The sequence below is a fragment of the Uranotaenia lowii genome, chromosome 1 (genome assembly GCF_029784155.1).
Source record: "Uranotaenia lowii strain MFRU-FL chromosome 1, ASM2978415v1, whole genome shotgun sequence".
NCBI classification, from domain to species: domain Eukaryota; kingdom Metazoa; phylum Arthropoda; class Insecta; order Diptera; family Culicidae; genus Uranotaenia; species Uranotaenia lowii.
The window spans coordinates 88,830,663-88,855,751 of NC_073691.1; the positions used below are offsets into that span (position 1 = coordinate 88,830,663).

The 25,089-nt window shown below is 38.9% G+C and overlaps 2 protein-coding genes across 3 annotated transcripts in view; both read left to right on the plus strand.

The window, feature by feature from the left end:
• The window catches only part of LOC129738816 (tektin-3-like), a 61,623-nt gene that overhangs the window by 22,914 nt on the left and 13,620 nt on the right, over positions 1-25,089 (plus strand). For both annotated transcript variants that reach the window (XM_055730114.1, XM_055730115.1), the window contains exons 2-3: positions 8,544-9,371; positions 22,504-22,613. In XM_055730114.1, coding sequence (XP_055586089.1) covers positions 8,544-9,371; positions 22,504-22,613 — 938 coding nt within the window. The remainder of the gene's footprint in view (positions 1-8,543; positions 9,372-22,503; positions 22,614-25,089) is intronic.
• LOC129738817 (uncharacterized) lies at positions 3,866-4,602 on the plus strand. The gene is made up of 2 exons (XM_055730116.1): positions 3,866-4,174; positions 4,273-4,602. Exons 1-2 carry the CDS (start codon positions 4,032-4,034, stop codon positions 4,493-4,495), a joined length of 366 nt encoding a protein of 121 aa, XP_055586091.1. The 5' UTR covers positions 3,866-4,031; the 3' UTR covers positions 4,496-4,602.

Here is a 25,089-nt window from a genome sequence, read left to right on the forward strand (position 1 = left end):
ATAATGTTCACCAAATAGCCGGGATATACAATAAATGCCTGCAAACTTGTTTCGACCATAACTTAATTATCTTACGAGTTATTACAGATCGGTTTGGCTCCATGTTTGATAGATCAACATATCTCGAGCCTTTTTAGAAGTGAAAAAGACTTGAGCCTTTAAGTTTTAAATTACCTTTGGGGCCGTCCAGATACCACGTGGACAGATTCGATTTTGTTGCCTACATATACTACTACATTTCCGTTTCTTGGTTTAATTTTCATTGCAATCTCCGATTTACAGAATGCATCTCAAACTGAGAATATCCGGTGATGCAGACGGTACTTATGAACCCATTTTAAGCTTATTGACGATTTTTCATGTTCAAAATATTCGTTTTACCGAATATTTGAAAAGGGCCAATAGTTGGTATTCGTCCTTCGCACTATTCGGTACATCTCTAATGATATCTATTCAATTTTCGAAAAATACTGAAAATACTACTTCTGAAACTAGAGGTGATGGATAAAATCTGAAATCGAGTTTAGAAATTTTCAATTTTTAAAACATAGGCTCCAAAAACTTGCCTATTTTTCAATTTTTACCAGGTGTGATAAAACTATTCCGTAATCACTGACTATTTTCTAGGAAACAAGAGAAACACTCAATCAAGTTGAACATTCGAAAGATATTTTTTTAATTTTTGACCAACAAGGCTGGATTTCAAGATTCACACCAACTATATAGCCGATACTGTTTTTAGCTCATCTACACAATAATATTAAAATTTTGAGTAGAAATCCAGCATAAATATTTAGGTTTTAAAAATCTACTCTGAATCTGAAAGTTTGGTTATTTCAATTGCAATCGATTATGAATTTTCACTGATATTTTGAAATAGTTTTAACTTTCAGAAATAGACTCTTTGTTAAATATGTTTTTTTAACTCAAACATTATAAAAAAAGTTTGAAAGTATTGAGAGCATGAAGAAAAAATTCAACTTTTCCCTTTTTTCATTAATATTCGTTGCAATTAAGTTACTTTTTATTTGGATTCAGTTCCAACAAAATGCAGAATCTAGTATGAGAGCTTGAGACTCAAGAAAAAACAAATGAAAATGAATTCCAAAAGCAAGGAATATGATTTTGATGATCTTATTTTAGAATTAATTTTAAATTAAAAAAATGAAGAATTTAAACAAGAATTAATAATAATTCGATACTTTCGAACAACGATTCAGCCAAATACTTCAGAAAAATTATAAAATATTTAGTTTTTAATTCAAAGCAATTATTAACAAACACTTTTCTCAAATAATTATTTTGAAATCGTGAAGATTCCCAGTAAAAATATTGTGGATAACTTGAAGATTTTTTTTACATTTTTTGCTTAAACAATATGTGTTTAATTTTAATTTGAGAAATAACATTTATACCAGAAAATTCTTAAAGAAATCTTAAAGTTATAATTTTTAAACTGCAAAATGTAAAATTACGAAAATAATCTTTTTATCAACACTTTTTTGCAGTGAACATCTAAGATTCGCAGATTGTTTTTTTAAAGATATCGAAATAAGTATAATGAGGGAATTTGTTAAAAGTTGTATTTTTCTTTAATTTCAAATTTTTCAAATTACAAACCTACAAGTATACAAACCTACTAAATACAAGTCTCATTTGTAACTGCAAACACCGCCCGCCCCCTCTCTCCTCCATCCACCACTCTGTTTCTCAAAATAAACGTTTTTTCCGCCAGATATTTACGACCCTTCTTATTGACTGATTTTTGAAAATTTGGAAAATCACCCCCCCCAAGAGCCAACTCTAGGACCGCCCCTGTGTCCACAGATGATCACACCGCTTGTACATCAAAAGTTTATAGGTTGATCGGACATCAAATTGACGTAGTATTGGTTTCACCAGTTTTTTTTTTAAATTAAAAAAAACAGGCGATTTTCATCCTAATAAGAAAAATTAGTAAGTTGCAACAAATTTTGTTTTTAATGATAAATCAAATGAAAACTTTAATGGATTTTTACTTTTTGCAATATTTGTGATGTCATATCGCATATCTCACCAATCGCAGTAATTTTTGGTTTTGTTCGAACTAAATTTTATATTTTTTTTTGTCAAAAATGTTTGTTTATAAAGGAAAAGCATAATAGTGCTGTATACATTCAGGGATAAAAAATACTTCAAAAAAATCTTCTAGCTGAAATCATAAAAAATAATTGTTTTCAAAAACGCGTGATGCAAAACAAACATATTCCTGCAAATGGAAACGGGGTGTCATCCAACAGCAGAGGTAGATGCAACATTTGTATACCACAAGTTGTGGTCCCAACTCTTATTAAATTTTTATTTTAATATATTACATTATATTCAAGGCCGTGTGAACGGGGGCGGGGGTGAAAACTCTAATAATCGAGCAATGGATGTTCAAATTTATACATTTTTCGATGCCGTCAAAAACATTAACCAGTAGACGGATGGATCTACAAACTATATGTTGGCTTTATTATCTTATACCAAAAATATGTGCATTAACAAACATTCACCTTTTAAATCTCGTTTCCATATATCGGAATAAGATTTTTTTTTGCATAACGCGTTTGTTAATTTAAAATTTCATTAAAAACATTAATTTTTATGTTTTCAGCTAGTGTAGTAGAATTTGTGTAATACTTTTTGCCCCTAAATGTATGCAACACCCTTATGACTCATTCCACGCGCTTGTACCGCTTGAAAGTGATTTTCATTCGTTCGCGTATCAAAAAATCTAAAATTTGTCTATAATTTTGATAATTTAAATCATACAAAACCAACGAAAAAAAGAGAAATTTTTTTGAACACTGCTTTATTTTGTTGAGAAAAGAATTTGTTTTTATCCAATGTGATTGTTTCGAGTGAATTCACCTCACAAAAAAGGTAACTGTTTATTTTACGAGAAATTTTTGACATTTTCTGACATAAAAAATGAGATACTCTTTAAAATTGATAAGACGATTCTAAAACATTTTATAGAAATCGATTGGAATCTAGCTGAGTAACAACAGCGCAAATGGGTGAATTCACGTCACAAAATTTGATTTTTTTTAAAATTTCATTAGGGAAATATGCTCTGAAAGCTGTTTTGACCCTCCATATGGTCGGAATTTTACAAATCGAACATAATTTAGTTGATTTTTTTAAAGTTTGTTATTTTCAAATAAAGAAAAACTAGTAAATTTTTAAATGAAGACTTTAAGAAACAGTAGGAATTTTAACGTATAATCCCTCAATATGTGGCTATACAAGTAAGTGCCCATCAAAATGAGGAAAAAAGTCAAGTGTAGATACTGAAAATTTATGATTGTAAAAGTGGGAAAAACCAAATATCGTTTTTAAATGTGTACATAAAATTTGAAGGCATTAAAGAATGGTTCAAAAAAACTTGATATTTCGTGACGTGAATTCAGTCAACTACCCTGTTCTGTTTAAACTGAGTGAATTCACGTCACAACTTCAAATAAGCATAACTTCGTTCGTTGTTGTTCAATCGAGAAGATAGGCACATCAAATTGTGGGTAATTGTTTTTCTACAACTCATCTGAAGTTGATACCGATATTCTATTTCCACAGAGAGAACAGGAAATCAAAGTTGTATGTACTGAAGTCAAAAATGGTCAATTCTAGCGTGAATTCACGTCACAAAAGTAATCGATCACAACAAAACAACTAAATTTTGTAATGGCCAAATTGTATTCATTTTTAAGAAAATTCAATTAGCGACCGTTCACTACATTTTTTCTTATTTTCAAATAAATAAGTTGACTTCTAGAATGTGTAACCCGTGGGTGAGAAGCCCAAGGTCAGTGAAAATCGTCGACATAAATGTAAATGTGCACAGGAAGCGCTGTGGGGAGTGGAGGCGGACCGTACCTTACACCACCGACGCCATACGCAAATAATGGCTAGGTAATGGTCGAGTAAGATGCTGACCAACAGAGGGCGCTGATTGAAACGCACAGATGGGCAGTGGGCAGCCATAGGCGGGCTTCGAAAGCCGCGCAATGGGGCGGAATCCCAGGACGGAGCCGAAAGTTCAGATCCGGGGCGATGACCTACAGCTACGACAATCACTCCACAAACAACGTCCATATCATACGGTTCAACCGATAGTGCGTACAGTGAAAAATAATCACACTACAACCAGGTGAGACGTGATTACCGCCCCGGAATCCTAAGGAATGATGAACTGGCCCACTGGAATGGTTCCTAATCCACTTTCGTTTTGTCCCATTGCGCCAACAGGACCCCTTTATGTTTGTTGGATTTAAACCCTTCCACTGGAGGACTGCAGCTAGTCTGGAGAAAGCCAACAGTTAAGCTAGGCAAATCCCAAGAGGCCCCGTCACGACAGCGTAGCAGTTCCCACCACACCCAGGCAGCCGTCAACGCCGGGTGGTCCGACAGTACACCACATCCAGGTAACCGTCAACACCTGGTGGTCCGGAAATCGGAAGGGTCAGCCTAAGAAGAATCTCGCCAAAAGTCGACCGGGTTACTCACCTTGCGCCGCAGCGTAGTTCAACGGAAGTAGGCGGAAGGGAGTGAGGTGCTGGGGCAGCCCCGGAGTTCATCATTGGCAGTCATCGTCAAGGTAGGAAGAGCCTATGTTATAGTGGAATCTTAGTGGTACACCCAAAATTCAGCCTCTGTGCCAATGGCGTGTAGTCAATTACATAGCATCATTGGTACAAGAAGATAACGCGACCGGTGCTGATTCGATTTGCTCCCACCGGCATTAATCTCCCAAGTTAACCGAATTGCGTATGTCTGAAAGAAACAAAATAAAAACGCTTTCACGTCCCTCCCTATCGCATCACAAGACGAAGAAGGATGGAAATAAATACCGGCCAACACCAGGCAGCCGGCGAACCGAGCACTGTGCGTGTGAATGTAGCAAAAGCAACAACAAAAACATCCTTCTAATTCAATCCCTTCAACTCACCGGCAAACATCCACGGCCAAGCTGTGCGTGTGTATGCAGTAAAAGCAACAAAAAAAAAACATTGCTTCAATTCAATCCATGGGCAAACAACCACGGCTAAGCTGTGCGTGTGTATGTAGTAAAAGCAACAACAAAAACATTGCTTCAATTTACCGGCAAACAACTACCGGCCAAGCTGCCCGGCTTTGGCAGCTGTGTATATGTAGCGTGTGTTTGTAATAGCAGGCAGTAAACAAAGCACAGTTCTCATTCAATGGGTTTCCCGTTCCTTCACTCCCGTTCCCTTTTCCGTTACCATCGCAAGACAAAGGACTACCTTGAAAGGCGGCCAAACGCCGGGAAGCCGCTGTCGTGCGTTTCTTTTGTGATTGATCGGTGGCAGAATGCCTATGACAAATATCCCTCTTCCTGCATGAAGCTCAAACAGTATACTGGTTAAGATGTCGGTCTGGCAAGACTATATGGTTGGTGATTTGAGTTCGATTCTCCCTACGGGCGCTGTGGTTTATATTTTTATTTTCTTGTTTCTGGGATGAATTATCCAATAGGAACGAAATCCCATAAAATGTTTTCTTGTTTCGCTTGAATGTAGTGGTCATGCATCATTTTAGTTGGGAGCCGAATCCTTATACCAGTTACGGTTTTTCAAACATACCGTCTTCGGCACAGTGCACATTTCAGGGCATTATCGGCACAGAGATTTGCTAAATAGGCATTGGATTTTTGCAACCTCTTCTATGGGTGTAGAAACCATCTTGTCGACCCATCAACCCAATAAACAACAAACGGGTTAAGTTCGTTTTCACAAAGCTCAGTGTTTTCTTGTGCTAGCTAGATTGCGGATAGCCGACCCGGAGGCATAATGAGGGGGGTTCTCATAGGTGCCGGGCAGGCTAACTCACCCTTTGGTCATAAATGATAACTGTTCAAAAAATTCCGAAAAAGGGATTTCACGTCACGGTGGAATGTGTTTTATGCTTTTTGTTTAAAAACACTTTTGATAACAAAAATGTAAAATTTAATTCGAACAAAACCAAAACTTACTGCAATTGGTGCTTTATGCATTACTAGCTGACCCGTTGTGCTTTGCTACACCTTCCGAAAATAAATGTAATTTGTAAAAATCAAACCTCATCATATTTCAGAACCAACAACTTTGAAATGAGAGCTGCGGCTGTAGTTCTGAATTGCAATTCAAAGATGGTATATATTATTTACTGAAACTTGAAACGTTTTTCAAGATCTGAAATTTGTTCTCTGTACCCAAAAAAACCTTTTTAAATATGGTCTCTTCTTTTTTTTTAACAGAAAAAGTTGAACGTTTGAACATGTTCTAACGTTCCTTGAATGAGAAGTCGAATGCTGCCTACATTAACACAAACTAAATATGGAAGTATTTTTTGCAAATCTTTCAATTGGTTTTGATTCGATGGATAAATAAATACCAATCCGAGTCACATCTAGGCGTCATTTTTATTACCACGTGCAATTAAGTAAGAAAAAAACACATCTAGATTGCATATCGCCCCCACGTGCATAAGAAACATAGGTACTTGGTTGAGAAACAGGCGCCCGATTGTTAAATTTTTCCAGCGATCAATGAACACTATGCTTTAGTTACTATCCACTTGCGACGACGTTTGCTTGACCATAGAGACGAAAAACAAACCCCTCAAAGAAAAAAATATATCTAAAAATCGATGCCATGACATTTCAATTTCAGATTTTGGCAAAAAAAATGTACATATATGTTTTATTCGATCGGCAAAATGTCAATCTGGGTCTCATCTAGGTGTCATTCATAACCATGTGCTGTACAAATGAGCTAGGAATCAAATAGAAAAAAAAATCACATAAAGGCTTCACAGCGCCACCCCTTGCATTGAAAATATTCTTGGTTGAGAAATACGCGCCAAAATATTCCTACTGATCAGTATGCTATGCCATGGTTACTATATTTTTGCGACGTTGGCTCGCGACGCGGATGCCTCGACCATGGAGACGAAAAACAAACCGCCCAAAGGAAGAAAAAATCTCGAGAAAATGGATGTCATGACTTTAGTTTGTTTCGAAAAACTACAAATTTTGTATGGAAGCCCCCCCTCCCTAAGTCGGATGGAGTTTTGACTATAACAGAAACCATCCTCGGCCTCAAAAACCCCCAGATGCCAATTTTGACGATGATCGGTTCAGTAGTTTTCGAGTCTATAGGAAACAGACAGACAGACAAACATTCATTTTTATATATATAGATATACATATATACAGTTGCGTTCAAAAAAGAATGAAATGGCGTGAAGCTGCGCACCCACTTCCAACTTTGACAAGCTGCCATTTCTCTCTCGGTTGATATTTTTTCATGAAAATTTCACACAATCTAGTTCAATTATCCAACTAACACTTCACAAAATTTGAAGTCTTTACAATGACGGAAAACAAAGATACAGCTATTCCCGTAAAAAAGGGAAATTTGGAGTTGCTTCACTAAATTTGCTTTATTTTTGACAATTTTCATTGAAAAATCTTGAAATTTGGTCCAAAGATGTAAAAATGTTTGATCTAATACCAAGCCAAGTTTCGTCAAAATCGATGAACGTGATCAAAAATGGTGCCGAGTTGAAAATGAGGTTCATTATCGCTCAGCAGACGATTTCATTCTTTTTTGGACGGATGTTTATATGGAACACAACGTTATCCATGTAATCTTGGTATTTTCTTTCACAAAACCATAATTTATCACAAAAAATGTTGTAAATTGATAGAAACTTTATTCTTGCTTTGTTAAGAAACAGAAATTGTTCCAACAGAACTGGTAGTGAAACACAAGAGCGAATAGAGTATTCGCTTTAATTGTGGATCAAATTTGTTTATCGGTATAGTTAACAGGTCATTTCTGAAACTCTGTCATTTTAATTATGAAACATTTTCTCTTTCGAAACAAAGTACGAATGAAGTTTTTAGCAATTTACAACATTCTTTGTGATAAATTATGATTTTGTGAAAAAAAAACCAAGAATACATGGATTACGATGTTTTCCATATAAACATCCGTCCAAAAAAGAATGAAATCGTCTGCTGGGCGATAATGAACCTCATTTTCAATCCTGCACCATTTTTGATCACGTTCATCGATTTCGACGAAACTTGGCTAGTTGGACTAGATTGTGTGAAATTTTCATGGAAAAATATCAACCGAGAGAGAAATGGCAGCTTGTCAAAGTTGGAAGTGGGTGCGCAGCTTCACGCGATTTCATTCTTTTTTGAACGCAACTGTATAATTTCAAACGTTTTCATTTGATTTTCCATTATAAACAAAGTTTGTTGCAATGTTTGCAATGATTGCATGCTTTTGTAAATTTAGAAATAACTGGTGAAACCAATATTTTTTCTGACTACGTCAATTTGATGTCCTATCAACCTTAAAACTTTTTATGTACAAGTGGTATGATTATCTGTGGACACAAGGTTTTAAGAAGCCATTGAAGTTGAAAAGTGTTACATAATGTCCCAGTTGACGGTATTTCGATATTTTTTTGCAGTTAACTTACTCGTTCCCTTTCTACTTCCACAGCCATGGAGTTCCACAACCCACGCCACTCACAACATGGAACAAATTTCGGGTCCTCCGGCTCGTACGGGCACCTCTTATCAAACGCCTCGGTCACATCCTTGGCGCCCAACTATGGGATACGAAGCGGTTCAAGTTACGCCCCTCCATGAGCAGCCAATAACCAATGCTCTGGTCGCATCGTCCTACACTCCGAATGCCATCGGATCGGATCAGGTGACGTTTCCTAACCTGGTGACGGGATTCGAACGCAATCCGCAGCATGCCGCCCGGGCCGCCCTCTATACTCGCTACACACCCAATGAGTGGACCACTTCAAACGTGCAAACGTACTCCGATGCGGATAAAAATAGGAACTACGCCGAAAAAGTTCGATCCGAAGCAGTTCGTTTGATGCGTGAAACCGATGAAAAAACTTCGCAAGGTCAACGAGATGCTGCAAGGCGTTTGGGAGAACGCATCACCGACATAACCTTCTGGCGCAATGAGTTGACCACGGAGTTGGAGAAACTCATCGCTGAATCCGCCCAGCTGACGGACACCAAGCGCAACGTACAGAAGGCACTGCAAGATCTGGAGCCACCACTGCACATAGCCCAGGAATGTCTCTATCACCGGGAATCGCGCAAAGGCATCGAACTGGTGCACGATCACGTCGAGAAGAGCCTGTTGGTCGAAGTCGATAACCTAAGATCTTGTCAGGAAAAACTGTCGCAATTGTTGGCTCGCATTATTAAACAACTGGCCGATTGCCGGGCTGCGCAACATTCTTTGGAAGATGACATTAGCCACAAGGAGTCCGCACTCGGGATCGATTCGCTGTGTCATCAGGTTAGTAAAACAAATTTCTCAGCTTCTTATCCTAGTTTTAGTACCATATACATATACCAAACTGTAGTAAAGCACAAAATATGTCTTTAGGAATTAAGCGGAACAAAAAAAATGTTTTTACTTTTGCGCAGAATGTTTTTAAAATTTTAATCTATAAATCCTAATTAACCTTCTAATGACCATTTTTTTTTACTAGTTGATCACCCAAGTGGTAAATCCTTTTTACGGATTGCATTCCAAGGCACGGCGAGCGACCAAGTCCCCCCAGTATGCTACTCTGGGTCCATGGGTGCAATTGGACGAATCATGATACTAAGTACTCCTACGCCATAAAGTCCACCTGGGGCCTCTGGCCATAATTCCCACCCGGACCTGCAACGAAGGCTATACCCGAGATGGGACTTGGTGTCCGCGCTTAAGCGCTCATCGGCAACTCTAGTTCGAGTCAAACTCCAGCATATATACCCTGCCTCTTGTTACGATTCAAGACTAAGGACCTCTCCTCTAACGACTTGAGATCCGGCCTTTACTCGCAACTCGAGACTAGCTTGGTTTCCACGAAAATTGTGCGCTCCGCCTCTGTTCGAGACCACTGCAAGAGACCAATGACCTCTCCTCTAACGACTCGAGATCTTGGCTCCGCCTGGCTTGGCTTGAGGCCCTCTCCTCTTTGCCCGTCCGTGTGCCGAATCGAGAGCAGCTTATCCTGGACACGCGCCTGTCACAGCACACCCTCGGGGCTTTACGAAAAACTACTCGGATGATTCCCGGCGAAGAATTCATCCTACACCGACTCGGGTGACTCACCCGCCGACGACGTGAAGTCATCCTACCCGTGAGTATTTCGCGGCGTAAATACTCTTCCCCCTACGAGTTCGACTACGAAGAAGGTCTAGTCTTATTCCCGCAGCTTCCCTCGTAGGGAGCGCGTTTTACTCAGATACTCCGCGGCGGTGGAGGTTTCCTACACAACGTTCGCGACTTACCTAACACCTCGGCATACGCAGAAGGTAGTGTCTTATCTTTGTATGCTTTACTGCTAGGATCGGACGCACACAACTCGAATGCCCCCCGCCGAAAGGGCATTCTACTCCGACCGTGGTCCGGTTTTCCTCCTCCCTTTTTGGCTGGAAACCCTAGGCTTTTTGCCCGCCGTGTGCCGAATCGAGAGCAGCTTATCCTAGACTCGCGCCTGTCACAGCACACGTACGGGTCTTAGACGCTTGCGGCTCAGATGAATCCCGACGGTGATGTCATCCTACCCGACTCGAGTGGCTCATCCGACGGCGACGTGAGACCACTCTACCCGAGAGTATTCCGCGACGTGAATACTCTTCCCCTTGCGAGTTCGACTGCGGAGAAGGTCAAGTCTTATCCCCACAGCCTCCATCGCAGAGGGCGCGTTCGACTCGGATACTCCGCGACGGTAACGTTGGAGGTGATCCTACACACAGACGCGCGACGTACCTAGCAGCTCGGCATACGCAGAAGGTAAAGTCTTATCTTTGTATGCTTTACTGCCAGGGTCGGACGCACACTACTCAGATGCTCCCCGACGAAGGAGTCACCCTACACCGATCGCGGACTGGTGCTGGTTCCAACTCCTCTGCAGGGCAGTGATGATCCGGGTGAACCCATCGCTGACCACGCGCCAAGTATTGGCGTCCTCGCACATCCTCCGCACGATGTTGTCCGCTTTCGTGTCTGGTCCGCAGACGGCAAGCATGTTAGCACGTACCTCTTCGAGCCTTGGACAGTTGAACATTACGTGCTCTGGTGTCTCTTAAATGTCTCCCGTAGGTTAGACAGGATGGCGAAGCCACGTGTCCAAACCGATGGTGGTATTGCATGAAACATCCGTGACCAGTCAGGAACTGTGTCATGCAAAAGTCCACCTCTCCATGTCTCCGATCCATCCAGGATCCGATATTAGGGATCAAGCAATGGGTCCACCGGCCACGTTCCGAGCTGTCCCAATGGTGCTGCCAGTTGGACATCGAGGCCTCTCTGGCATGTTTCCGCACATCGGGCATGTGCCTGTGCTCGTAGCAGAAGATATCTTCCTCTAGCAAGACCGAGATGGGCATGACCCCCGCCACAACATCAGCAGCTACCGAGGACACAGTTCGGTATGCGCTGACTACGCGCAGGTTAATCAGCCGCTGCACTCTGCAGAGCTTTTGCAGGTTGCACTGCCTACTCAAGGCTGCCGCTCCGTACCGCAAAATGGGCGAGGTCACACTCGCCAGGACCCTCCTTCTGCTGCAGCGGATCGCTGAGTTATTCGAAATGGCCCGTGAGAGGGCTGCTGTCGCCATTGCCGCTCTTTTACAGCCGGTCATCGATCATCACTCCCACCTGATCGCACGCTTTAATTCGATTGCGCACGGTCCAGCTGCAATCGTCCCTGATTGTGCTGAGATCAGGTTGGTGATCAGCACAGCACCATTTCGGTCTTGTGGTGAGCCAGACGCAAGCTCTTGGAGCGCAACCAACTTTCCACCCTCTCAATAGCTACTGTGGCGAGTAGCTGGACCTCTTCGGTTGATGGGCCCGATGCCAGGAGAACCACGTCGTCGGCAAATTCTACAAGTCTCACTCCCGTGAGACTTAGACGATCAAAATCTGTATAGGGCTTTTGTTACACAGACATACAAGAGGTCTGTTGGGCACTAATCAGAGGTTTTTATCTGCTATAAAAGCAAAATTCAACTAAAATGTTAATTTTTCCTTAAATGAATGCTCAATTTATCTAAAAAAAAGGTATATTATTTTATCATTTGTTAACAAGTGGAAACGATTTTGTGAACATTTTATTGGATATCAGTGTGGAAACAAGCAAAACAAAATGGAAAATAAGCCAACAATTATTGTAAAGGTAGATGAAGTTAAGAGCTTTCGTCACGAATTTGATTAAGAAACTTCGGCAATATTTGTCCTACTTTCACTGGAAACGCTCGTATCCTGTACAAAATATACATTTTTTTTCAAAAAACCTCACCCGAAATTAGAAAAAAATCACACACAAGTCAAAAAAATGTTCTAGGTTTCAAAAAATATTCCAAACACAAGAAACCTTTCAATAATTTTCATAAATTAAAAAATATATTTCTTTCGTCGATTTGTATTTATTTCACACGGAGCTGTCACATTTGTTTGCCCAACGGCTTATTTATACTAATGCACTGTGCAAAAGCCCTATGGGATGATTCAATGCGGCACCCCCAGATTGGTACCGGAAAAAAAACTTTCTGAAGATTTCAGAAGGACTTAAAATTTGTATGTAAACTTTCGGCAAAGTGTATGAAAAATAGACATACTTTTACTCTTTACATTCATAAATATGGTTCCAGTAAACTAAAAAGCTGGAAATTTTAGAAATTATAGAACATACGAACTTTCTATCTACAGTAAGCGAAATAAGAACAGTACCACTATGTGTTTTGCTTATTAAAATATGAATGATTAAAAATTACAAAAAATTTCTTCCACAGTTTGTTCTGAATTGCTTAACGGATAAATCAAGCATAAGTTGTGAAAAAAGGGTGCGAAATAAGAACAATACTACTTGTGTTTTTCAACAAAAACAAGATTATTTCTAGAAATTTACTGTGTAAAAGGGAATAATAATGCTTCTACGAATTATTTGATTAAATAACTGCAATTTAAGGAATTTTCTAGAATTCCAAAATTTATCAAAGGTTTTAAAAAAGGGTTTTAAGATATGCTCCTCTAGCGTTGAGGAATTTGATATTTGAGCAATAATGCTTTATCAAACTGCTTGATTTCTTCATTAATATTTATTAGTATGATGCAAAATGACAAAACCTAGATTTGAGGCTGAATTTGAATGAAAAAAACAGGCTTCAAATTAAAAAAAAATACTAATGTTTTTAAACAGTTAAACACTATTTCTCTAGTTTCAAGTCAGAGATGGCAGCATTATCTTGCAATTAAACCAAATTGATGCCCATTTGCGAATATCTGGATGGACCAGACGACTAGCAGTATTATTGGTATGATTTGAAATTGAATCGGATGTTATGATGAACAGGGATCTTGGTGGTGGTAGGATATTCTTGTGCTGGTGATTTTTTGCAAATCCGGAAAAGCTTTCTGCAGCGAGAACTCCAATAAAACTGTGTTGGAAAACTATCTCGAAATGATGAATATCGGCCTAAATAAACCTGGAAAATCAATATTGAAACTTAATTTGGTTTTAACTGCAAGATAGTGCTGCCATCTACGACTTTTTAAACGAACACAAACACATACAGGATCTCAATGAAACATGATGTTTCCTCGAAGAGATTCCCTTTTCCTTAACTCTAAGCGTACATCTTTCGAGGATATGATGGCTTTTTTTTATTTATTTTTTTTTATTTTATTTTTTTTATTTTTTTTTTATTTATTTTTTTTTTTTTACAAGATGGAAATTTGACTTCAAACCATAACAGCCGGGTGTTTGCTGCCGTGTGTGGGTTCGTCCCACTAAAACCACCTTGGGCTTCGTGTGCCAGATGTGCCCCTTGGTTTCACCCTATGATACTACAGCTGTGCTCATGCACTTATACATCTCACCCTTTTCCTCTTTCTCAATTTTTCATCAATTTCTCCTTGATCATCGTTCTGCTTTATCCTTCTTCTTCCTTCTCCTTTTCCTCTATCGTCAACTTCAGACTGGTACGGAAGACCCCGAAACGTGTGCCGGTTAGGTAACGCTTTCATAATAACTCACGCCCGTCACAGCATCCACTATCCCGGGGACCTCGAAACGTGTGCCGGTTAGGTAACGCTTTCAAAGTAACTCGCGCCCGTCACAGCAACCACTTCCGCAGGATTTCTAACCACCAAGGCATGGCCGATTGAGAAACTACCAAGCTAGAATCCCGACACGACCACCCCGAATGGTATCTCCGCTTCCTTTTGCTGCAGGAAAGATCGTAGCTGAGTACGTGAGACCTTTTAAGTCCCACCACACGTATGAGTCCAGATTAGGGTTATACCGCGCCCTAAGATCGCGTTGCTTTTGAATTGAAGTGTCATACGAGGCCCAAGACCTTTCATTAGCTTGTCAAATTTGGTTGACTATCTCGCTCTCTCCGTTCATCATCTTTCCTGATCCTTATCAGATCGCGCATGATTTGCGAGATTTCGTCGACTATAGCACGCCATGACTGTTCGTCGCGACACATTTCACTCACTATGTTTTCAGCGTTCAAATTTTGAAGTTGTTGACGCCTTGAATTGAACCTGGGGCAGACAAAGATAGCATGTTCTGCCGATTCCTCCGTCTCTACGCATTCCGGGCAATAAGGCGAGCTGATAAGCTTAAACCGATGAAGGTATTGCTTAAAGCACCCATGACCCGAAAGGAACTGCGTCAGGTAGAAATTGACCTCTCCATACTTCCGATTTACCCAGTCTGAAAGTCTCGGGATTAGCCTATGCGTCCATCTTGCGTTGTTCGATGCGTCCCATTGCTCCTGCCACTTGAGCATTGACGCTGCTCGTTGAATATTACGCACTCCTCTAACAGCTCTTGCTTTGTAACATTCCATATCCTCCGCCAGAGTTATGTCGATGGGAACCATGCCCGCGATGACAAAAGCTGCATCTGCTGATATGGTCCTGTACGCACAGGAAACTCGCATGGCTATCAACCGATGTGGGCTCCGTAATTTGGATCTGTTGCGCTCTACCTCTATCGCGGAGCTCCAGGCCGCTCCTCCGTATCGTAGTTTCGACAGTGCTACGCTCGCAAGGAGACGTCTCTTGCTACTCTTTGGACCATGGCAGTTCGGCATAATCCAGGCCAATGAATCTATGACTTTCGATGCACTTTCGCAACAGTATTTGACATGCGCACCAAAACTTAAGCGATGGTCGACCATTACTCCAAGGTATTTCAGCTGCTGTTTCGAAGATGTTGTGTGCCCTCCAACAGTAATCTCCATGTGCGGCACAACTCTTTTATTGGTCACGAGCAGAACTTCGGTTTTATGGTGAGCTATCTGAAGCTTAACTCCCTCCATCCAGATGCCAACCCTTTCTACGGACACCGTTGCAAGGTCTTCTACCTCCTCGATTGTTTCGCCGGTAATCATGAACACGATATCGTCAGCAAATCCGACTATCTGCACGCCTGCTGGTAGTTTCAGCGTTAACACCTCATTATACATGGCATTCCAAAGCACAGGTCCGAGTATGGAACCCTGTGGAACACCCGCTGTTAGGGCAGTAGATCGTATCCCAGTTTCGGTTTCGTACGTCAGGATTCGATTTTCGAAGAAGCTTCCTATTATCCTGCAGAGAGTATTGGGAACAAGCATCCTGTGAAGCGCTTTGGCAATCGCTTCCCAGCTGGCATTGTTGAAGGCATTCTTAACGTCGATCGTCACAATGGCGCAGTGACGAACACCTGTTCGCTTCTTTTTATATGCGCGCTTCGCGTACTCTGTCACCATACGGATGGCGTCCACCGTAGATCTCCCTTTCCGAAAACCGAACTGTCTGTCCGACAGTCCACTTCGGCCTTCTGTGTAGATAATAAGTCTGTTTAATATTATCCTCTCCAGTAGCTTACCAAGGGTGTCAAGCAGACAAATGGGTCTATATGATGATGGATGCCCTGGGGGTTTCCCGGGTTTCGGTAGTAGCACCAACTTCGCCGTTTTCCACGAATTGGGAAAAGATCCCTCGTCGAGACACTTTTGTAGCACCACTCTGAAGGTATCCGGAATGGTCTGTACCGCCACCTTCAGCACTGCATTTGGGATTCCGTCCGGACCAGGGGCCTTATTCACCGCAAGTTTCTTAGCGATAGCCACGAGTTCTTCGTTCGTTACTGGCTCGATGTCGTGGGCACCCGCGTCGTACGGGGTAAGTGGCCACTGCGTCGGGCCATGCTGCGGGAAAAGATGTGCAACGATCTCTCTCAGTTTTTCCGGACACTTTTCGGTCGGCGACCTTGGGCCACCGAATCTCGCCAGTGCAACTCTATAGGCTTGCCCCCATGGGTTATCATCTACGCTCTGGCATAACGCTCTGTAGCAGTTTTCTTTGCTTGTTTTAATAGCTCGCTTAAGTGCCACCCTGGCTGCTCGGTAAACGGCACCTCTCGTTTCTCTGTCGGCTTCATTTCTCGCCCGTTGAGCTCGTCGTCTCGCTTTTAGACAGCTAGTACGAAGCTCAGCTATTTCTGAAGTCCACCAGTAAGCCGGTCGTCGCCACCACTTCGGTGTATTTCTTCTGGGCATGGTCATGTCGCACACCGCTACCATCATTTTCGTCAGCTGCTCAGCATTATGGACCTGGGATGAGTCCTGCATGTATACAGCTTTGGTGCACACTTCCTTGTCGAAAACTTTAGTCTTCCATCTCCGCTCATGCACTGGCTGTTGCCTTATTGCCACCGGATTTCGGTTTCCTACGCTATAGCGTATCGCCTGGTGATCACTGTGGGTATAATCGTCACACACTCTCCAATTCATATCAGTTTTTAATGATGGACTCGCAAAGGTGATATCGATCACTGATGTTCTGTCTGGTAATCCATGCTTGCGATAGGTGCTGATGGATCCAGTGTTGCACAGCTCAACTTCCAGTCTTGCGAAGGACTCTAGTAGACTGTGGCCCCTAGGGTTGTTGCGCCTACTACCCCAGTTTACCGCCCAGGCGTTGAAGTCTCCTCCTATTACAACAGGGACCTTTCCTGTCAGTTCGTGAGTGAGTTCGTCCAACATTGTGTTGAACTCCACGATCGTCCATCTTGGTGGAGCGTAGCAGCTACAGAAAAAGATGCCGTTAATTTTGGCAATCACGAATCCGTCCCGAGAATCTACCACTATCTCCTGGATAGGAAAACGTCCCGTGGCGTAAACAGCAGCTGAGCCAGACCTGTCCGCTGCCCAATTACCGTTTCCAGACGGGATTCTGTATGGTTCTGATAAAAGCGCCACATCACACTTCTTTTCGCCTACCGTTTGCTCCAGCAGAAGCTGTGCAATCTCGCTATGGTTGAGGTTTAGCTGGATTATTTCCAGTTTTACTGGCTTGCCTTTGCCTTTATATATACCGGACAGTCCAAGCCACCAGTTTCGTGGACATTACCATCCTCCTGCTTGCGTGGCATACATTTCGGCTGTTTTTTGCATTCTCGAGAGAAGTGTCCCTCTTCACCGCATCTTCGACAGCATCGTGACCGGTCGGGTCCGTTGCAGCTTCGGGATAGATGACCAAAATCCCAGCAGTTGAAGCAGCGTTGCATCTGCTTCGGTATCCTGGGTGCGGTTCTAAAATGCCCTATTGACCACCCTACTCTTACACTTCCTACCGTCAGTAGCGTGTTGGCCGCTGTTGGTGAGAGGCGAATCGTTGCAATCTGCATTCCACCGTACGCCTACCGACGGATAGCTATAAAATTAATATCAAAAATACGGATATGATGGCTAGCATCTTACAAATGCTTAAACCACCAACCCACCGAAAGTGTACTATGTATGCCGTGACCGGGATTCGATCTCATACCCCCTGGCTTAGAAGACTTGAAGGCTATCCTCTACGCCACGGGCGGACTTAAAACTGGAAAAAGGTTGGTTTACTGAAGAAAATCTGAGTTAAATTCCAACCTATTTTTTTCTTATTCAAAATAAACCCAGAATGTTTGTTTAATTATTTCACGTCATTTTAATAAAGAAAGTAAGTAGTTTGGTAAAGAATTATAGCTCAAATATAAAATTCCTTAGTTCTAGAAGAGCATCTTTTTAAAACTTTTGAAAACCTTTGGAATTCTAGAAAACTCTTTAAAATGCAGTTATCTATTCAAATAATTCGTAGAAGCATTATTATTTACTTATACACAGTAAATTTTGGAAATTATCTTGTTTTTGTTGATAAACACAAGTGGTACTATTCTTATTTCGCACCCTTTTTTTTTTCATATTTTTGGTCCTCAACGCCAATTGCAAAGTCCAAATAAAGTAAACTTATGCTTAATTTATCCATTAAACAATTCAAAATAAATTGTAGAAGAAAACTTTGGTGATTTTCAATCATGCATATTTTAACAGGCAAAACACATATAATCGTGAATGTAGATTTTAAGGCTCTGGAGATGAATTTAAATCTCTATCGCAAAACGCCAATTCCTTCATATTGAAACAGTTTTAATAAATACTTTTTATTCCTTTCGCCTCTAAAATCTTATAGGGAAAGCAATTATAACACATAATCTTTTCTTGAATCATCTCTTTTCTAAAGCAATTATCTTTGCTGGAATCTCTCGTGTTTTAGCGCAACAACTTGAATTTAAAAATCTTAAGTAGTTTGTTTAATTTAAGCTCTTACTATGAATATTTTATATTCGATTTTTGTTTGGAAGTACCGTCAAACGGAGCATCATGCAACAGCGTGGTTAGATGCAACATTTATGTAACACCACACTGAATCAATTTTTAATCTCATGTATTGTAGTAAAGTTATCTTTTAATGATAACAAAATGATGATGACATAATTTCTCGCATCTTAAGCTAGTTTTTTAAAAAAAATTATTTTTATATAAAATTTGGAAAATTAAGCAGAAAATATACAAATTTCAACATTTTTCGATTCCGTAAAAAACTTTACCCAGCATGACGGATTGGCTTGACAAAATTACCTACAAAATTTAAACTGGTTTCCTCATACTATACCAACACTGTTGGTGTAAAAATATTTCTCGAACATTCACTCATTTTTTTTAAATAAATATTTTTATACCTAATTCAGTTTGGTGCAACAAAATGCAAATCAAAGAAACACCTTGTAAATCTCGTTTCCATGTGCAGGAATATGAATAATTTGCATCACGCGTTTGTAAACATTGAAATTTCATTCATTTAAACATTTATTTTTATGATTTCAGCTTGTAGAATTTTTCGTAGTATTATTTAACCCCTAAATGTATGCAGCATCCTTATTTTCAGAAAAAATAAACGTGAAAATTCGTTTTTGCAGAACAAAAAATTCTAGCAATTGGTGATTTCATGCGTAATGGTCTTTAAGGCATCGCAAATATATTAAAAACTATAAATTTTCATACGTGTTCATAAGATTTTTTAATAAAAACAAAGTTTTTTGCAAGTTACCCCATTTTCTAAGGAGGGTGAAAATCGCATGTTTTTATAAAATTAAAAATAACTAAAAAAAACCAATACTTTTTCTAACTACGCCAATTTGATGTCCCATCATGTTTAAACTATTGATGCATAAGAGGTAGAATTAACTGTGAACATAAATTTTTAAGAAGCCTTTGCAGTAGAAAATGGTTGCATGTTGCCCCAGTTGACGGTATACAGTATTAGTATTTTTTTTTTTGTTATATTCTATCTGAGCTAATAAAAAAACTGCTTGGAGAAGGAAATAAATGTATGACGCCAGCTAAAAAAAATATAGCAAGTATTTTAGTTTTATAACCATGTTCACCCCCTTAACTTTTCAAGTTTTTCATTCCAACCAAATTCAAAACAAAATGGAAAATTAAGACTTCAGAATTTGATGCAAATACAAATTTTATTAGGTACCATTTGCTTATGTAATTTTAGGCGTATGAGAGAAACTAGTGACAATCCAAAAAAAAAGTTGTCCCTATATTTCATTACCTAGCTCTTTTGTTAAGTAGATAAATGGCCGGCAAATTTAAAGTCTTTTAGTAACTCAACAAAAGTTATTTGGTTTAATTCGGTCCAGGAAATTGCAAGTTACAGCTGCTTGAGTTTGGTGGACAAACTTTTTTCCTGATATATTTGTGATGTCATGAAGCATGAGGCATCAATTGCAGTAAAATTGTTGGTTTTATTCGAATGAAATTTTACATTTTATCTGCCAAAATCCTAAGGGTGCTGCATACATTTAGGGGTAAAAACAGAATGTAGAAAAATCTACTAGCTGAAATCATAAAAATTAATATTTGGATGGATTTAATTTGGAAATTAACAAAGGCGTGTTGCAAAACAATCATATTTCAGCTTAAGGAAACGAGATTTAAAAGGTGAATCTTTGATTTGCATTTTGGCCCAGACTGGTAACTGAAAATTTGGCGATTGACCGAAAAATATTTTCACACCAACAGTGTTGGTATACGATAATTAAAGCAATAGAAAGTTTGTAGGTGATATCATAAAGCCAATCCGTCATACTGCATAATTTTTTTACGGCATCAATAAATGAAAAAAAAAATTACATCTATTGCTTGATTTTTTAAATTTTCTATCAGTATCGAAAACGTTAAAAAACCAGCTCACCACGATGTGAGGAACTATCTCATTTTGTTATCATTGGAAGATAGCTTTAAAACATTTTATTAAAATAAAAATTGAAAAAGTGTTGTGGCATTCAAATGTTAACTCTTACTCTGCTGTTGCATGATGACCCGTTTGACGCTATGGAAGTTAACGATCTTCAATTTAGAGCGCTAATGGCTTATTGTTAATTGAAAATCATAGAAAAGAATAATTTTAGTTTTTTTTTTATCTTAAAAAAGTTCAAAAGTAAATTTTTTATCTGGAACGCCTTTTCCATGTAATTCATGTATGGTCAGGCCCCCATATTTATCTGTTTTGAAAAAAACATGATTCTTGAATGACATTTCTCAGATAAATAAAATTTCAACAAAACTTTTACCCAATCCTAGTAGGAGGGTCAAAATCTGTGTTTAAATTTTTTATCAATGTTATTCACACCAAAGTGCCTAGCGATTGATACGTCACCTCAGGCAACAAGCCGTGATTAACGCACTGCATTGATCGGTTAAGGCTCAAGTAGAGCTGATAAATCGTTACGCAATAAATTAGAATTGATTTCATGTATAACGTACCAATTTATGTTGTTTTCCGCTCTAATCGGATTGAGGCCACCGAAGAGCTCTCGAGGAGCGGAACTGGCAGCCGAATTATTCCCACTTTACCGATTCCATCCACGTTTGTGGTTGCGGTTGTAGAAGCAAAACCATGGCAATGTTGGGGTTGCTCCTCGCAAAAGTGCCATTGCCAAATAGAACTGTATCACATCGAACCTGATCGCTATTGAAATATGCAGGAAAAGTTCAATAAATCAGTCTACGAGAATGTGAATCATTAGATAGGTACCGCAACGATCAACCGCAAATTCCGGAGCATTAATGATGGGACTAGAAGAACGTCCGTAGCACTAATAGGTTCAATGCTGCACGTGGAATGTAAAATCAATTTTACAATTTTTTTCCATTTTTTTCCAGTTCGTTTCATAATATATTTGTGACCGGATTCAAAATCAAAATAATCATATTATGACCGTAGTCTTCACTCTATAAATCAATCAAATTTTTCAAAAAATTAATTTATTAGGGGCTTGTGATATAGCTCAGTTGGCAAGTCTGTTGTCTCCTGAGCCGATGTCCGCGAGTTCGAGCCCAAGAGTAAACATCGAACACAGTTGTACCGGATAGTTTTTCAATAACGATGCGCCAACTGCAACGTTGATAAAGTCGCGAATGCCATAAAGATGGTAAAACGACTATAATCGAAACAAAAAAAAAAAAAAAATTAATTTATTAGAATAGAATCTATTTGTTTAACCTGGAATATTATATGTTACCTGTGTTTAACCTGGATTATCTTACAATCTTAGAAGTCTGAAAGTTGTTTACCTAGATCAACATTTTTTGTTGAGATTATTTCTGGTTAGAATAAGTAAGATTCTTTCAATCGAAAAAAAAAACCAAAACTTTAACTGGAGATGTCCTGTCGGCTTCAAATTCCGGCAAAAGTCAAGGGTTGCGTAATAATGCGGGCTAATTTTTAATAAAAACAATATCTTCGAGATAATCTTTTGACCTTCACGTTTGGCGACGAAACTGTTGAGTGAAATTCAGTTTTGCGAGACCTTCCTGAAAACGCCTAAATTTATACTAGAAGTTTGGATGCAAAGTGGGTGGGTAATTGAATGTTCGTAGAAATGAAATTTATTCGCTCATGCTAGTTAACGGTTATAGATGTTCTTCGCACGTAACAATTCGATACTCACGTTATCACTTCTAATCAAAGGACTACTGTCGATTAAACGGCTTCATCCGAATCCAAAGTAATTTATCTCTCTCGTCTGTCTCGTTCACAGCTGAATAACTACAGCCGCGGGATTAATTACTACGGTGGTATTGAAAAATATGATCCAACCGTTAGTACACCAGGCACGTGGTCCGGGTCCAGCAGTACGCGCATTAACAAGTAATTAATTTGCTACCTTTCCTGTCCACACTTTTTTTTTTCGTTCCTCAGCGCACCAAACAACAAAACAACAGCCCACCGGAGTGTAGTGATTCTGATTAATTACTCTCAGTATCCGACTCGAAGGCAAAACCACAACACCACTGAGTAATATAATTGTTTTGTAGTTGCTTTTTTTTTGCTTCACTATTGCACCATAAAGTCATTGTTGCAGGTAAACTAATGATAGGTACTAACACCACGCCAGGACACAAACTAAAATCGACTCCATTGGAAGTACAAACACCATTTTGACACTGATAATAAATTTAAGGAAAAGTCATAGTTCCTGTAGATATGTTAGAATTTTATTAGACAATCTACACACTTAGAAAAATCCATGTAACATTACATGCAACAGCATGGGTAGAAAGGAATCGGGTATTTACATGCATCAATACTGCTTGTTTCATGTAAACTTCTCATCGCATTCTACTGCGTTGTTTAATGTAGGTTTACGTTTCCCGTTTCATATTTAGGTATATATGGCTATTTATCCAATAAGAAAATGATCGGGCTTTCTTTTATAATACTTTTATTTTTCGAAACAATAACTACATCTAATAGAACAAACATATAACTCGAATTGATCACTACACATTGCACACTATTCACTTTCTCAAAACGCCGGTTGATGTTGTTCGGTTCCCTCAACGACGGAAACGACGACAGGTGCCGGAGGAGATAGAAGGCAACTATCGAACGTCTGCAAAAAAACAAAAGGTACAAGTTAATCAACATTGTAACTTCTTCTTAAAACGATATTTTAATTTATTTTGACTTACCATACTGAATAACTCTGTGCCCACTACCTCCGGGAGGAGGCTCCAACTCGAACAAAAACAAACAGCACACGAACAGGTAAAACAAAATACGGACGAAGGTTGCGATACTGAGATTTACATGAAATTGCACGTTAATTTCACCGCAAATGTCAAGATGCTATACTCTTTTTCATATTTTCTGTGACGAGGCTGCGAAAAAGTGCAATGTAAAATTACATTTTTCTTTCTGTGTATGTTTCGTTTCTGGGGTAACATGTTCACAGGTAATCATAAGAATTATATGTACCGTAAACTGGAGGAACTTTGATCACTTTTTTCATTCATTTTGGAATATTTTGGAAGGGGTTGTTTTTTTGTAATACATAAAAGTTTTAAAACACTTACTGAGGTGAGCAGTATAAAACATGATCATTGAATCAGTAAAATCAAACGACATTGGTGGTTATAGTTAAATGTTTGTTACAAAACCAGATTTCGAGTTTCGGGGTTACTTTGATCACCATGGTTTTTACGTACCTCAACATCTTCAAAATTATTGTTACAGTGCAACTTAGCACAGAAGGCATAAACAGGCATTATTAACAGTAATTTTGGTTAGGACTAAACTGATTTTTTCAACGTCATTTTTTAAAAACATTTAAAATCAAAAGATGGATAATTTTTTCTCATGGAAAATCGTCGTTTTTTCTCAATACCGTCAAACGGGGCATCATGCAAAAGCAGGGTTAGTTGCAACATTTGTATACCACAACACTTATTCAATTTTAATTTCAATATACTGAAATAAAGTTATCATTGAATGATTACAAATTGATGATGACATAGTTTTTAACATCTTGAAAAAGATTTTAAAAGTTTCTGATTCTCATAAAAAATTAAAAAAATCGAGTAATAAATGTACAATTTTTTACATTTTTCGATGTCATAAAAAACTTTACCCAGTATGACGGATTGGCTTATTGATATCACCTACATACTTTATAATGCTTTCATTATCCTTTACCCACACTGTTGGTGTAAAAATATTTTTCGGACAATCACCATTTTTTTTAAATAAATATTTTTATAATTCACTTACCAGTCTGGGGAAAAAGGCAACAAAATGAAAATCAGAACAAAACCTCATAAATCGCGTTTCCATATACCGGAATATGATTGTTTTGCATTATGCGTTTGTTAACATTCAAATTTCATCCATCCTAAGATTTATTTTCATGATTTAGGCTAATATAATATTTGTAGTATTTTTTTACCCCTAAATGTATGCAGTAAAATTAAACTTTTTTCTTAAAAACATTTTTGATAGAAAAATGTAAAATTTAATTCGAACAAAACAAAAAATTACTGCAATTGGTGCGTCATGCGTTTTGTCATCACAAATGTATCAAAAACTATAAATTTTCAAACGTTTTCATTCGATTTTTCATGAATAACAGAGTTTGTTGCAATTTACCCCTTTTTCTTAGTAGGGTGAAAATCGCATGTTTTTGAAAATTTAACAATAACTGCTAAAACCAATAATTTTTCTGACTACGTCAATTTGGTGTCCCATCAACCTTAAAACTTTTTATGTACAAGAAGAATGATTATCTGTAAGCATTAAGATTTTAGAATGAAGTTCATTGATGAATGAATTGAAGTTGAAAAATGTT

Coding starts and splice junctions, on each gene's coding strand:
- LOC129738817 (XM_055730116.1), top strand. CDS start 4,032: ATGGGGCGGAATCCCAGGACGGAGCCGAAAGTTCAGATCCGGGGCGAT. Junction 4,175..4,272: donor AATAATCACACTACAACCAG/GTGAGACGTGAT, acceptor TTGCGCCAACAG/GACCCCTTTATGTTTGTTGG.